This window comes from Mauremys reevesii, linkage group 7 (assembly GCF_016161935.1).
Source record: "Mauremys reevesii isolate NIE-2019 linkage group 7, ASM1616193v1, whole genome shotgun sequence".
Lineage (NCBI taxonomy): Eukaryota > Metazoa > Chordata > Testudines > Geoemydidae > Mauremys > Mauremys reevesii.
This window is the reverse complement of record NC_052629.1, coordinates 44,125,335-44,141,014: the sequence shown is the minus strand read 5'-3', so window position 1 is coordinate 44,141,014 and position 15,680 is coordinate 44,125,335. Positions and strand designations below refer to the sequence as shown.

The 15,680-nt window shown below is 42.4% G+C and overlaps 1 protein-coding gene across 2 annotated transcripts in view; it reads right to left on the bottom strand.

Moving 5' to 3' along the window:
* The window catches only part of CTNNA3 (catenin alpha 3), a 958,387-nt gene that overhangs the window by 725,027 nt on the left and 217,680 nt on the right, over positions 1-15,680 (bottom strand). For both annotated transcript variants that reach the window (XM_039481066.1, XM_039481067.1), the window contains one exon: positions 10,126-10,329. In XM_039481066.1, the coding sequence (XP_039337000.1) occupies positions 10,126-10,329 (204 nt within the window). The remainder of the gene's footprint in view (positions 1-10,125; positions 10,330-15,680) is intronic.

Here is a 15,680-nt window from a genome sequence, read left to right as displayed (position 1 = left end):
TCATTAGACCAAGCAGCGTTTGAGTCGCCTGCTGGTCTTCCTGCCGCCACCTATCCTCCCGTTCGATGTGTGTGTGATGCTGCTGACACAGGGTCTCCCTCCACTGTCTCTGCTCTGCCGCCTCGGCTGTGGAGCAGGCCATCAGTTCCTGGAACATGTCGTCCCTAGTCTTTTTCTTTCGCCGCCTAATGTTAGCCAGCCTCTGCGAGGTGGATGACGGGGCAGTCCGGGAAAGATCCGAAGCTGTGTGATGGGAAAAAGTAAGTGATTTCCTTGAACAGATACATGTTTGCGAACAGTGAACACAGTCTAGTCAGTTTCTGTGAACAAGACCATACAGGGCACCTAGTCTCACGAGATCTTAGGCCAAGTTCGAGATTTCGGAATACGCTTTCCGTGGTTGCGGTCTTGCACAGGAGAGACGCAAAGTGGGGAGGGACAGCTGAATCCATCTAGCAGCCAGTCCTGGTAAGCCTTACAGTACAGTCTGCTTAACAGTTAATCGATAGCTGTGCCCTCCCGCTAAAGGCAATGTGGAAAGCATAAAGTCTGAGCCTTTTCCAGCCCCTCCCAGCAGTGCACGAGAAAGATCACTGTATGCTTTTCCTCTGTGGCCTCCAACACGTGGCTGTTAAGCGAGGGTCATTCTTATGCAAAGTAAAAGTCGACCATTCACAATAGTAACAGTACACTAATTCCCCTAATTAGATGCAGCACTTCCAGAATGACATTACCCTGAGGCGTGTCACTCGGAGTCAGACAGAGTGGATGCTAAGAGAAGCCCTGCACAGACCAGGACCATATGCTGCCATGCTTGTCGAGGCGATGATTCCCCTTTACATTAGGATGGCCTGGCGCGGAAGAGTGTGCTTCCACGGAGCACCCAATAAGGCACCTCTCCCCAGGAACCTCCTGCTGAGGCTTTTCCAGCTGCTCTCTGAGAGCTTTTTTGAACTGTCCCAAGAGGATTATTGCTCGATTCCTATATGTGTTGACCTACTTTTTGTATAGTTTGAGATTTAAAAATTTTTATATAGTATTTCTATTTTTTATATACCTGTTTCTTAAAAAATAAATGTTTCCCTGTTTGTAGCACTTACCGCCTGATCCTTCCCCTGATTCCGAGTCCGGGTTAACGGGCGGGGACGGGTTGGTAGGGGATCTCTGTGAGGGTGATGAAGAGATCCTGGCTGTCAGGGAAAGCGGGAGTGGGTTCGCTGTCGCCTGCGCCGTCCTCAAAAGACCATTCCTCATCTTCCCCATCGGCGAACATCGAGGAGGAACTGTCCCGGTACACTATTCCGTCCTCGGAGTCCACCGTCACTGGTGGGGCAGTTGTGGCAGACCCACCGAGAATGGCATGCAGTGCCTCGTAGAAGCGGCATGTCTGGGGCTGGGCTCCGGAGCGTCCGTTTGCCGCTCTGACTTTTTGATACCCTTGTCTTAGGTCCTTCACTTTCACGCGGCACTGCATCCCATCCCGGCTGTATCCTTTCTCTTTCATGGCTTTCGAGACCTTCTCGAAGGTCTTCGCGTTCCGCTTGCTGGAGCGCAGCTCCGAGAGCACAGACTCCTCGCCCCACACAGCGATCAGATCCATGACTTCCCTGTCAGTCCATGCTGGGGACCTCTTTCTATTCTGGGATTGCCCGGACTCCTCTGCTGGAGAGCTCTGCATCGTTGCAGGGGCTGCGGAGCTCGCCCCGATGTGCAACCAGAACGTCAGATTCAAACCGTCCAGACAGGAAAATGAATTCAAATTTTCCCGGGTCATTTCCTGTGTGGCTGGCCAGAGAATCCAAGCTCGGACTGCTGTCCAGAGCGTCAACAGAGTGGTGCAGTGTGGGATAGCTCCCGGAGCTACTAAGTTCGATTAGCATCCACACCAAGCCTAATTCGAGCTAGCCATGTCGAATTTAGCGTTACTCCACCTGCTGGGGTGGAGTACCAAATTCGAACTAAAGAGCCCTCTAGTTCGAATTAAATGGCTTCCTGGTGTGGACGGTTGAGCGGTTAGTTCGAATTAACGCTGATAAATTCGAATTAAAGTCCTAGTGTAGACCAGGCCTGAGGTTCTTTGAGATGTGTCCCCCTGTGGGGTCTCCACTTTAGGTGTTGAGCGCCCCTGTGCTTGTAATCAAAGATTTGTGGTAGCAGTGCCTGGTTGGGTACATATGCACAGTCCCAGGGCACTGTGCAACCAATTTCCCCCACCCCATTCCTTCTCTACTGCAGAGCATAGTGAGAAACTCCTAAGTAGAGGGGAGGAGGGAGGGTAATGGAGCACCCACAGGGACACACTTTTTGAAGAACCTCAGTTACTGCACAAAGTGAGTAACCCTCTCATCATCATCTTCCTGTGGGGGCTCCACTTTAGGTGACTTCAGAGCAGTGCCCTCCAATGGAAGGGAGGGGCTTCGGAGTTGAAATCATGGCGGAGGATAATATGGTAAGGCCGAATAATGAATCAGATGTTGCATGCTGCTCTAATGCACAGTGCTGCATAAACATATGGCAAGAGGTAGTTTTACATATGTCCATAATGGGAATACTGTTCAGAAAAGCTATCAAAGTCGACATTGCCCTGCTGAAATGTGTACAAATCCCCATAGGGGGTTGCAGGTTCTGTTACTGGTAACACAGTTTGATGCATTCTGAATTCCATTTGGAGATCCTCTGTTTGAATATACCGTCTCCTTTTGATTGTTCCATGATTGAAATGAATAATTCTTGTCTATCCTTATGTGGCTTAGAATAGAATGCTGGTAAGCAGATAGGTTGATTGAGGTGGAATGAGGAGGCAACCTTAGGTAAAAACTTGAAATGTGATCGGAGAGTGATTTTATCTTTTGAAAATACTACGTAGGGTGGGTCAACAATGAGAGCCCCTCGTCTTGCGGATGTAATGGAGACTAGAAAGGCCACCTTCATTGACAGTTGGAGAAGCGAGCAAGTGGCTAATGGTTCGAACAAATATCTGGTGATGCCCTGGAGAACTAAGTTGAGGTCCCAAGGTGGAATAGGAGTGCAGATTTTGGGGTAAATGTTGTTCAGGCCTTTCAGAAAACATCTGAGGGTAGGATGTGCAAAAATTGATGCACCATCTATCTTATGGTGGAAAGCTGCTATGGCTGAGATATGTACCCTGATTGAGCTAATAGAGAAGTTCGATCTCTTAAATTTAAGCAGGTAATCCAGAATCAATGGTAAGGGTGCAAATACTGATGTGGTCTGCTTCCTGTGACACCAGGAATCAAAATGTCTCCATTTGTGTAAGTATGTGTGACGGATAGTTGGTCTGTGACTATTTAATAAAATGCTCTGGACTTCTTTGGACATGTCATTTCAGGTCCCTGGAGCCATGGAGCAACCATGCTTTGAGGCAGAGTGTCTCCAAGTTCAGGTGCAGGGTTTGTCCTGAGTCCTGGGACAGGAGACGAGGTAGGAGAGGTCTGGACACTGACATTCTGGGTATCTAGGGGAACCATGTTTGACAAGGCCATGTGGAGGCTATCAGTATTACTGTGGCCTTGTCCTCTTTGATCTTGTGAAGCACTTGTGCCATTCAGGGAATGAGCCCTGGAGCAAAACAGTAGGCATTTGGTGTTATGCTCTGTTGCGAAGAGGTCTACTATGAGGAATCCCCATTATTTGAATATGTTGTGGAGAACGCTGATGTCGAGTTCCTACTCATGGTCCTGAGAAAAAGTTCCTGTTGAGTGCATCTGCCGTAGTGTTTTGACATCCAGGCAGATATACTGTCACAATGTGGATGTTGTGCAGGAAGCACCAGTGCCAAAGTCTCATGGCCTCTGCACACAGGGAGTTGACTGTGCACCCCCTAGTCTGCTTATGTAGAACATGCATGCTAAATTGACTGTGAGTATTTGTATGGTCTTGTTTCTGATCATGGGTAGGAAGTTGGTGCATGCATTGCGAACGGCTCTTAGTTCTAGTAGATTTATGTGAAGACAGTCTTCTGTTGGGGACCAACGGCCCTGAGCAGAGTGTGAGTTCAGATGTGCTCCCCAACCTATGAGGGGCCTATAATAGTCAATGTAGGAGGGGTTTGGGTGAAATGCACACCTAGGCATACGCTGTGTGGTTGCATCCACCAGGATAGCAAGTCTTTTACTTTGTTTGTCATTGTGAGACGTTTGCTTATACTGTGCCTTCATGGGGAATAAGTTGTTTGGAGCCAAGCTTGCAGGGTTTGCATATGTAGTCTCGCATGTTGGATTACGAAGATCGATGCTGCCATGTGGCCCAGTAATTGCAGACAAGTCCTGGCTGTTACCTGGGGACTGTTCAGTGACGTGGCGATCAGATGTGTTAGAGTTAGAAAGCATTGCCTTGGTAAAAATGCTGTTGCCTCGGGTGTATTGAGATAAGCCCCAATGAATTCCAGTTCCTGTACTGGTGTGAGGGTCGATTTTTGTGTGTTTATTTGAAGACCTAACTGCATAAAGAGATCTATTGTTTGTTCGGTAGCCTCTATTGCCGCTAGTCGATTCACTGCTTTCAGTAGGCAGTTGCCCAGGTATGGAAATACCATGATTCCTCTCTTGTGAAGGTTCACAGTGACTACCGTGAGTACCTTTGAGATGACTCACGGAGCAGTGGAGAGACCAAAGGGCCAGATCTTGTATTGGAAGTGATCTGGTCTGAGAGCAAACCAGAGAAACCTCTGATGTGATGGGTGAATCATTATGTGGAAGTTTGCATTCTGGAGGTCAAGAGCCAAGAGCCAGTCCTCTCTTTCCTAATGCTGGGATAATGGTGGCCATTGTCACCATCTTGAAGTGTTGGTTTCTGACAAATTTGTTGAGACATCAGAGATCGAGAATGGGCCTCCATCCACCTTTTTTTTTCTCTGTGAGGAAGTAGTTTGAGTAGAAACCAGTCCCTCTTATTTTTTTGGTACCGGTTCTACTGCTCCTAGAAGGATGAGATGGGTTACCTCCTGATGCAGTAGATCTTCATGGGACGGGTCCCTGAAGAGGGACAGGGAGGGAGGATGGATAGGGGAGTTGGAAGTAAAAGGGACGGTGTATCCAACTTCGATTATCTCCAGCACCCATCTGTCTGTAGTGGTGGACTGAGTAGTAGGGGGTTAAACAGCCTCCAAATGGCTGGGAGATGGAAGGAGTTCTCAGTGCTGGGAGATGCGGGGCTCTCAGGCCCTCGACCAACATCTCAAACTTGCTGCCTTGTGGATGGTTTATGAGATGTGTTAGATTGATTTGACGGTTGTCGTCTCCTTGGGGGCTGTTGTTTCCGGGTTTGTGGCTCGTATTGCCTGTGTCTCTGTGCATATGGTGTGGACCGGAATCTCTGTGGGTTGTAATACCTTCCTTGTCTTCTCTTTGTCTGAGGAGTATAGATACCTAGGGACTTCAGAATCACCCTCGAGTTTTTGAGGGTGTTCAGAGACTCATCCATTTTGGCTGAGAAGAGTTTGGGCCCTTCAAATGGTAGGCCCTCCACTGTTGCTTGCACTTCTTTGGGGAAGTCAAAGAGATGCAACCAAAATGCCCTTCTCATTATGTGCTGCTGTATCTGTAGAATATAAGGCAGCTTGCAGTGCCATCCTGGAGATCAGTTGGCCCTCAGAAATGAGTGCACCGAATTGCTCTTTTTTCTCCTCAGGGAGAAATTCAATAAAATCTCATAGTTTGCCATAATTTGTGTGGTTGTATTTAGCTAATAACGCCTCATAATTAGCAATTCTAAGCTGAAGTATCACTGAAGAATAAGCTTTTCGGCCAAAGAGGTCAAGCTTCTTCCAGTCTTTGTCATACAGTGTGTTTTTGAGATATGATTGTCTGCCTTTTTCATTGACAGCATCCACTACCAGGGAGAATGGTGTGGGATGTAAAAAAAGAAACTCTGTTCCCTTTGCAAGGACATAATATTTCCTGTTAGACCTCTATCAGGTTGGAACAATTGTTGCAGGGGTCTGCCAGATGTGTTTGACAGGTTCCATGATTCCATCATTCATGGGTAAAGTGATTTTAGATTATGCTGATGTTTGCAGGATGTCAACGAGCTTATATTGTGTCTCCTGCACTTCCTCCACTGAGATGTCAAGGGAATCTGAAGCTCTCCTATAGAAATCCTGGAAATGTCTAAAGTCACCCCCATATTGTGAGGAGGGGGCATGATGGTGTTGTCCAGGGACGATGAAGAAAAATGAGTTGTTGGTTCAACATCCTGGTCAGAGATTTCTTTGTTCTCCCGTCATCTCTTCAGGGGGCTCAGATGTTCCCACTACTGGTGGCACAGGTGACTGCTGTGTACCCTCCCTGAGTGGGCTAAGAGGTTTGAGATGGTGTGCAGGATATGCCACCCATGGGCCCAGTACTGCCACTGTGGAGGGAAGGACATAAGTGCCATCCATGGGTGCCCATACCACTGCTGTTCTTTGGCCCCTGTATAGTACCCCTGGTGTGGGGGGGCCAGTTTGATCATTTCATGGGTGGCAGAAGAGTGGTGCAAGGGTATGTCTCTCCCTCATCCTCATCATCGCTCCAAAAAGGGGGAGCAGATGGCGGTGGAGTGGTGGGGTGGCTTGGTACTGACAGTGCTGTGGTGATCTCGGTGCTGAGAATGGGAAAGTTGGGTATCAAGGACACCATGAGGTCTCTGGAAAGGAAGAATTGTTGTGGTGCCAACAGCCTTGGTGCCGTTGATGTGGTAATAGTGGGTACCGGCTGCTGTGGAGCTGTTGTCTGTATGGGTGCACCTGTCAATTGCACTATGCTGACAGGAGGTGGCAACATAGGCTGCAGTTGTTTTGACGAGCCTGATGCAGAGTGTTGGGATGGCTCCGCCAGTGCCAAGGCATGGGGTTTCTGTTTCCCCTTGGTGCATGCATTGGGGCTAGCTCTCTTGGAGTCTTTAGCTTTCATGCTACCCACGATACCGCAAGGTCCTGCTATCTTGGCTGTGAAGCTTGTCAGTGCTGTCGGTACCGAGAAGGTCTCTTGGTTTGGGGAACACCGACAGTGTATGCTTCTTAGCCACCTTTTTAGCTCAGTGGTCTGTCGCGTGAGTTACAGACAAAGAAGAAGCTGCAGTCGGTGAACTGTGTCACGAGGATGTCTGTGCTTCTGGTTCAGATGCCGGCCAGAGAGACTTCTCCATGATCAGCAGTTTAAACTGCAAGTCTCTGGCTTTCCTGGTCCAGGCTGTCAATTTGTGACAGTGAGGGCACTTTTGAGGCATATGTGGTTCGCCTAAGCAGCAAACACAGAGATCGATAACCTACAGGTGAGGCAATGTTTAAAGCCCAGAGAACGAGGCATGCCCCTGAGGGCAGAGTTTCATCCTACCCTAAGAGGAAAACTAGGAGTAATGGTTCAACGAAAACCTATTTCTAGTCAGGAAACAAGGCGGGTTTTCTTGTTTGTTTGGGGTTTTTTTAATAATGAAAGGAGTTAACTATATAACAAAACAAGAATTAACAAGGGTATACTATGCTAACTAAGCTCTGAGGTGCTGCTGAATGCTCTGACTCATAGCCAAGGGAGACAGAGAAGGAACTGAGGGGGGGTTGGTCACACAGTGCCAGTTAGCGGCCTGAGGCGGTGCGAGATGGGGACTGTGCATGTATGACCCAACCAGGCACTGCTACCACAAATCTCCAATTACAAGTGCAGGTGTATTAAATACCTAAAGTGGAGCACCCACAGGGACATCACTCAAAGAAGAATAGAAACTTTTAACACAATATATAAAAATTGGGCATTTTTATTGAAATAGCTCCATTAAGGTGAAATAGCGTCAAAGATAGATGCAGAGTATGGATTAGTTCTAAGAAAGGGAATATAATGGCATCAGAACAAGAAGAATGAAGGCAGCTTTTCAAATTCTGCAATCAAAATAAAAAGACATCTTGCAAGAAAGTAAAGGGATTTCAACTTGAATATTGGGAAATAAAAGTAAGTACAGTAGATTGAAAGATGTGTGTCTTTCATTCTAATCAGTTAATTAATTTGTCCACTTGCAGCACAATTGCCTCTTCCCCTTTTTTTTTTTTTTAAGTTGTGATTAAACTGTACAAAATTCTTCCCTTCTTGTGGAAAAATATAGGCATTACTTCTGTAGGATTTACAGTGCTACACAATTCTGCAGCAAACTTTACAGAAATAAGCCCCTGTGCAGCAATGATATCTGCAATGGCAAAGCCTTCTACCATAAAGCCCTACTGAAATCAAAGTATCAGAAATCAGTGGGGCTCTGCACAGGCACACAAGACTATTCACCCAGAGCTCCTTGCCACACTGGGGCCCTTTCTTTGCATTTTACTATGTGAGAACAGACAAAAGTGACCTTAATAATTTGAATAAGAGGCTGCTTCTATCATCGCATCCAGTAACAACAGGCCTCAACATAATTTCTGCAATAATGTTGAAAAGAATAATAAAACACTGACAGAATTTTTCTTATCTTTTTATATTTAAACAACGCACTGAAGAATTATCTACAATAAGTCACAAATTAACTCTAAGCTATTTTTGAGAGGGATCACAAATGTTTTAAGATTACTTTAAATCTTTTGTGCATTTTACAATGATTATAGTTCAAATTGAGCTGAAGAAAGAAATATTATATTTCTTACTCATGTTCAGAAAGTATTGCCAGAGAGGCTAACGGTTCATTGTAGATTCAGACAAATTAATGCTTACGGTGAAAAGAATCAGAACTAAAAGTATCTTTATAGACATCAAGCCTGAAATATCAAATTGAGTTCACAGACATTAATTTAAGATTGCTGTAGATTTTCTCTAACTATAATAAATGACTAGAGAAAGGGATCAGCAGGTATAATCTCTGTGAGACTAATACACACCTGGGAATATAAAGATTTTCTTAAAGTTCTCTACTTTATTATCCTGAGGTTAAACACCCCCCCCCACAGAATGGCCTTGCATATGTCGACTAGCAGTACCTACAAAGAAGAAAATAATTTCAGCTCCCATAAGGAGAAACAATCATCCCCTCAATGGACTGTGTCAGATGCATCATCTCAAAGTAGCTTTAGATAAGATAAGTGTGTCTACTGAACATGATTATGTTGTTTGCAGAAGAAACCCATGATGTTAATGCACTGTCCCCATATTAATGGTATCTGTCCTACCAACTTTATTTTTTGTGTCTGGCAGTGCACTTAGCTATGTATCGAACTAGTTACTCAAATCTAAAAATCAGTTTTTAAAAAAAAGTTATAAAAACTATCACTTTTTCAAAGATTTGCCACAGACACATTATAAAGCATGCTGGGCAATCAGATTTCTGGATTTACTCAACATTTCATGCCCTACAATTTTGCATTTAGAGGATCTCAACATATACAGCTTGTTGAGACAACCAGGAAGTAAAATTATAAAGAAAGTCCCCAGCATTCAAAGAAACATAGCATCTCTGTGACACCTACAGCACAGATAAAGTAATCTACATATCCCTCCGTTTGTGATATAAGATATTTCACAGTTTGCCTGGGACAGTATACATCTTGCTCATTTTGAAGATGAATAGTTGGCTTTCCCTTAGCGTACCAATGGAGCTGAGCAATACTGACTTTTCATTTCAGTGGCTAAACCAAGAAATCTCAGGGGAGAGAAATTGTTTCAGGTCAACACGAAACAGGATTTTGTTTTGTTTTATTCATTTTCTTTCATTGTCAAGTGTTTTTTACTCTCTCTCTCTCCTTTGTTTTAAATGTACGGGGGTAAAATTCTAAACAAAATGTCATTTCAAAATGGAAAGTCAAACGTTGTGTTTAGAAAATGTCAATTTGGGAAGGGGGAGGGAGTGCAGGCCAACTATTCACTGAATTAACCCAATTTCGCAAGTAGTTTCAGTCTACCTGAAACCGCATTTTTTGGTGAATAAACTATTCATCCAAAAAATGTTACCCAGCCTTGTGTACCATATACATGCATGAGAACTACTACTTTTGGCACTCTAATAAATACATAAGTAGCCTGCATCATTAAAACTACAGTAAAAGGTCAAAAGGCACTGGAGATTACCAGACTGATTATACATAATGCATGGCAATGTAGAAAATGTGCTTTGAAGCACACACAAAAAACAACAGGAAAGAAACTGGTCACTTACATTATTCATGTATTCAGAGAGAAGATCTTGAAGAGCTTGGCGGATGGCGTTGCACTCTGCGATTATTTGTTCTCGATGAAAGTCACGCGTGCAGGAAGAGTCAGCTAACAGTGCTGCCCCACTGATAATACCTTCCAAACGTTTCTCTAGTGATGGCCTTATTTTTTCTTCATTCATTGTAAGTGGATCCAATATGATTAAACTCTAGAAAGAAATTAGAAAAACTGTCCATGATTTGGTCATCTCTTGCCTGGCTAACTAACATTCTATTTTCCAATCTTCCCTCTTACCACTATTTTGCCATTCAACTATATACAAAATAATGATGCTCAAGGCATCTTTCCTTTCCACCATTCTAACTAGACCTACCTTGTCCCTCAATATTTTCACTGACATCAAAATTCACGATCTTCATCCTCACCTTTTGGATCATAAAGTGCTCCCACTCCTACATTACTGCTAGTTTCCTCCCCTCAAATAACATTTCACCATATTCTAGGTACTTATATGACCCCAATCCCTGTGATGTCTGAACACATCACACACAATACTTAATGCATTCATCCAAACCTCTGTGAGGTAAAGAAGAGCTAAAAATCCCATTTTACAAATGGCAAGCTGAGGCAGAGAGAGACTACGTGACTTGCCCAAGGCTACATCGGAAGTCTGTAGCTGAGCAGGGTACTGAATCCAGACTCCTAAGTCTCATGCCAAGCCCTAACCACTAGATCATCCTTCCTCTGGAAGTTTTGCCATTGACTTAAATGGAGCAGAATTTCACCCTTTGTCTACCTAATTCCTCTCTCCCTTCAATTTCTTCCCTGAAACTCCTTTCAGTAGGGCCATAAGTCTTCCATTTCCTTACCCTCCCCTGAACTGTTCCTCCACATGATGTGTTTGTCTTGTCTGCTTTAGATTGTAAACTCTCAAACTCTCAAAAGCTAGAAATTGCTTGTGTACATTTATGGCACTATAAGTAATTTTAATACTATTATTTAATACTTCTACAATGTTTTCCCTGGGCACATGATTTTATAATGATGGATTTTTTTCATTTTAAAGCCTGGGGATGTTCAAAACCTCCCACGAGTGCACTCTCAGAGATCTGGGTCTCCTCTGAATACAAAAAAGAAGCCAGCAGTGCTTGCCCACAGTTGAAAGATGCCATCTTGGATTATTTGAATGGGTTCTGCTGATTTTAGAACACAACAGCACAACATAGGTTACTAGTCTACTGACGTAATATCTCTGGATTTTAGTAATGCTTTTGACATAAGCAAATTAGGAAAATGTGGTCTCGATAAGATGGATGCACAACTTGCTGAAATACCATATTCAAAGAGTAGTTACCAATGGTTTGCTGTCAAAGGGGGGTAGGGGAGAAGAGTGCCTAGGGAGGATCTGAAGGGATTAGTCTGGGGTTCAATATTATTCAATATTTTCATTAATGACTTGGAAAATAGAGTGGAGAGTATGCTTATAAAATGTGCAGATAATACCAAGCAGGGAGGGTTTGCTAGCACTTTGGAAGACAGCATTAGAATTCAAAATGACCTTGACAAATTGGATATTTGATCTGAAATTGCCAAGATGAAATTCAGTAAAGACAAGTGCAAACTACTATGCTTAGGAAGGAAAAAAAATCAAATGCACAACTACAAAATGGGGAATAAACAGCTATGCAGTAGTATTACTGAAAAGGATCTTGGGGTTTTAGTGGATCAGAAATTGAATGAGAGTCAAAAAAAAAAATGATGCAATTGCAAAAAGGCTAATATCACTCTGAGGCATATAAATAGGAACACTGAATGCAAGACACAAGAGGTAGTCCTCCAGCTCTACTCGGCACTGGTGAGGCATCAGTTGGAGTACTGTGTCCAATTCTGGACACCACACTTTAGGAAAGATGTGGACAAATTGGAGAAAGAGTCCAGAGGAGAGCACCAAAAATATATAACAGGTTTAGAAAAACCTGGTTTATGAGGAAAGGTTAAAAAACCTAGGCACGTTTAGCCTGGAAAAAAGATGACTTGGGGAGGGAACCCTGATAAGTCTTCAAATATGTTAAGGGCTGTTATTAAGAGGACTGTGATCAATTGTTCTTCATGCCCAAGACAAGAAGTAATGGGCAAGGTAGATTTAGGTTCGATATTAGGAAAAACTTTTAACTATAAAGATAGTTAAGCTGGAACTGGCTTTCAAGGTTGATTGCAGGATCCCCTTCATTTGATATTTTTAAGAACAGGTTAAACAAACGCCTGTCAGGGATAGTCTAGTAGACTTGTTCTGTCTCAGTGCTAGGGGTCAACTAGAGGACCTCTTAAGGTCCTTTCCAGCCCTACATTTCTGTGATTCTGTGAGGGCAAAAATGCAGCATTGCCACTTCAAGAGGCTGAATGGGCAAGCTGCAAAATATTAGCCTGTATTATTATTCCTAATTTTTGTTCAATATTAGTCTTTTGGGGATGCTGGTAGCCTCTTACCATCTCTAAACTGAGATGGTAAGCTAAACTGAGTACATGTTTAAAACAAAAGAACTACTATAAAAAAAACCTAGAAAAGAGTAGAAGCTGAAGCCAAAGTAAGTAAAATCGGTCTCCAGCCCAAATCAAGGAAATTAAGCCCAGACCCCTACTAAGAGCTTGAGCTCCTTAATCAAATGTGGTGTTTGAAAGGGGAAGTCAATACCCGTACTTATCCAACATGAGTCAGTCCACTTTTTACAGACTTTTAAAGGTAACCTCTAAAAAGGGAAAGATAATTGGGCTTCTTTTTGATATTTAACAAAGTCATGGAAGATTGTCATTTTTTCTGCTTGGCATCACAAGATAAAAGTGTGAACTACTGATAGGAGACAGGTGTTTAGTCAGTCATTTTAAAACTCATTAACACCTAACTTCAATAACTAATGAATGTTTTAGAGAAAGGAAGTCTGTTACCGATTCTCATATTCATTGAAAACAGGAATGCTGAGTTACTTTTAGAAAGCTAGGAGATCCTCTAGCAAAACCAGGGAAAGCTAGACTTAATTTTCCAAATATTTATAAGGGGTGAGGAGAGCAAGAAAAAACCACTAGGCCCTCTTTATGCAACTTTTAAAAGACTACTGGTATAATATTTTAAAAAATTGTTTTGCAGATCCCCTTAAAAACAAATGTATTTTTGATCTACACTGGAATTCTGACCAGTCTAGGTCTTCCTCTTCTCACTGCACTAAAGTGAGCATTCAACTCACATTTCCCACAGCATAGAAATAGTGTAACATTCCAAATATGCTTTAAGCAATAAACCTCAAGCTCAAATATCATGCTCTAGTACTCTCCTCCCCAACCTTTGTCTGGTTATGTTTCAGCATTTTCCTGATCTAGTTCTTTTTCACTCTCATTGGGAATGAAATGAGTTCCACAGGCTTCGAGTGCTGATACCTGGTAATTAGTTGAGATTGCCATGACCAGGATAAGTAGAAACTAATTGTCCTGATTTGATCCTGAAAAACCAGGTGAGGCTTGGTGAGGAAAGCACAGTCTAGTCCAATCAGGACAGGGGAAAGGCCATATAAAAACAGCTTTCCTGAGTTTGTTAAATCAGGTGGTTCTGAAAGAGTGGGAGCCTTATGTGCTAGTAAGGCTGAAGTCTGTGAATTAGAGCTGTTAACATATCAACCCAAACCAAGATGGTCAGACTGGGAAGTTGAGAACCATGTACTAGAATTGTTATGCAGTCAATTGAAATGCTGAAAGCTACAGGCATACTGGATGTGGATGCTAGATGAATTAAACCTCATGTGCCTAGACTGAACCAGGCAAGATGCTGAAACCCTTGGTGTGAAGCCGGATTTCTTTTATTTTTATTTTTTTTAGGGCTTTGGGAATATCCTTTCCTAGTTCATGGAAGGATGAATACTTTTTTTTAAATTTAACCCTCAAGAAAGAAAGCACCTGTGACTTTGTTTTAGTAAAGGTAGGCCAACTGCTCAAGAGGTGCCTGTTATAGACTGCTAAGGCAGTAATAACATATGGAAAAGTGTAGGAAGAGAGCTCTAGGAATGAGAGATAAGGGGAAAAATCAAAGATGTATTTTAGTAAGGTATAATTTTATCAAATTTATCATGATTGATTTTTTCCTAACATTTCATAACATGTTCATTCTTACTATTGCCTTTTTAAACATGCTTAGAATTTTTACTAAAATAAAAAATGGGATTTTTGTTTTTCTTCCTCTTTTTTAAGTCATTAAAATTGCTGGAGGCATTTAACCCATTCTTTCCAAAGGAATTTCCTTCAGTACAGGACAAACATAGAAGTTTGAAGTCCAAATAGTGGATTTTGATGTTTCTGAGATTGTAAAAGAGTATTAGAAAAAGAAGAAGAGTATGCAATCTTATCTATAGGAGGTGATATCATTTGCCCACTATAACTACATGTAGCAAATGAGACTCTATCATAACTGTTACAATGTCCGTTTATGTCCCTTGGCTGTTGCTTACTGAGCTCATGATCTCTTTAAAATCCAGTGTTGTGAGGTTTTTCATCTTTACAGCACTTTGCAAATGATTATTGCAGACTTATGGAATTAGGTTAAGTTTTTAATATATCCTTAGCTGTCTGAGATCAGTTAATATTTTGAAGTTTGTGTGAATTTAACATCTGCAGGATCAACATTTTCAATATGTATCTCTTTAGTTCTGTTTTCTCTTTTAATTAGGAAATAATTAAGGGCTCAATGAGGATTAAAACTTGAGAAGAAATTAGCTTATTAGGAATATTTTTGGCCATTGGATATACAACATTGGTCTTCTCTTATCATTAGAATATTGTATCTTATTCTTTACCACATATGTGTGTACACATTCCTGTCCATATTATTATGTACATTTAAACAGGAGGACACTGGTTTTAAAAAACAACTAAAGTTACATATTGGCACTTTCCAAGTTAACTGAAGGTTGCCTCTATTGGATGCATATAAAACCTACTGAAATCATCCCATCCATCATTGTATCCTGCCACCTACTGAAACAAATTGTTTAAATCTAGCTTCAGATGTTGTAACTTTCTAGACTCTATTCTCAGAAACTATACAATAGCAGTAACCACTTTTTGATGATTTTGAATGTGATCTTCACTTCAACTGTTGCAAATATTGATAGTCTAATAGTGATAATCTTTCCAAACATTAAAATCAACGTTCAGAATTTCCATCTCTGTGTGTGTATCTGTGTTTGGGGGATAATGGTTCTCTGAAATTTTTGAAGCTACTGTGATGATATCGTGGGACGGAGAGGTGAGGAAAAGAGCTCCTCTGTTGCTTAAATATACAAAAATGCAAGTTAGCTTTGATCTGCCTCTGTATACACACCCTACCTGTGGTTCTGATCTGTGCAACCTAGCACTCTTGAAATGAACAGGACACCAATGAAGATTTGAGGACTTGAGATGATGTGCTCTCATTTCCAGGTGGAGAGGAGAACATAAACTACATACCAAGGCTCTGAAAAGTGCAGCCCATAGGACTTGCAGAAAGCACTACCTCTTTTAAATAAGTTATTTTATGTA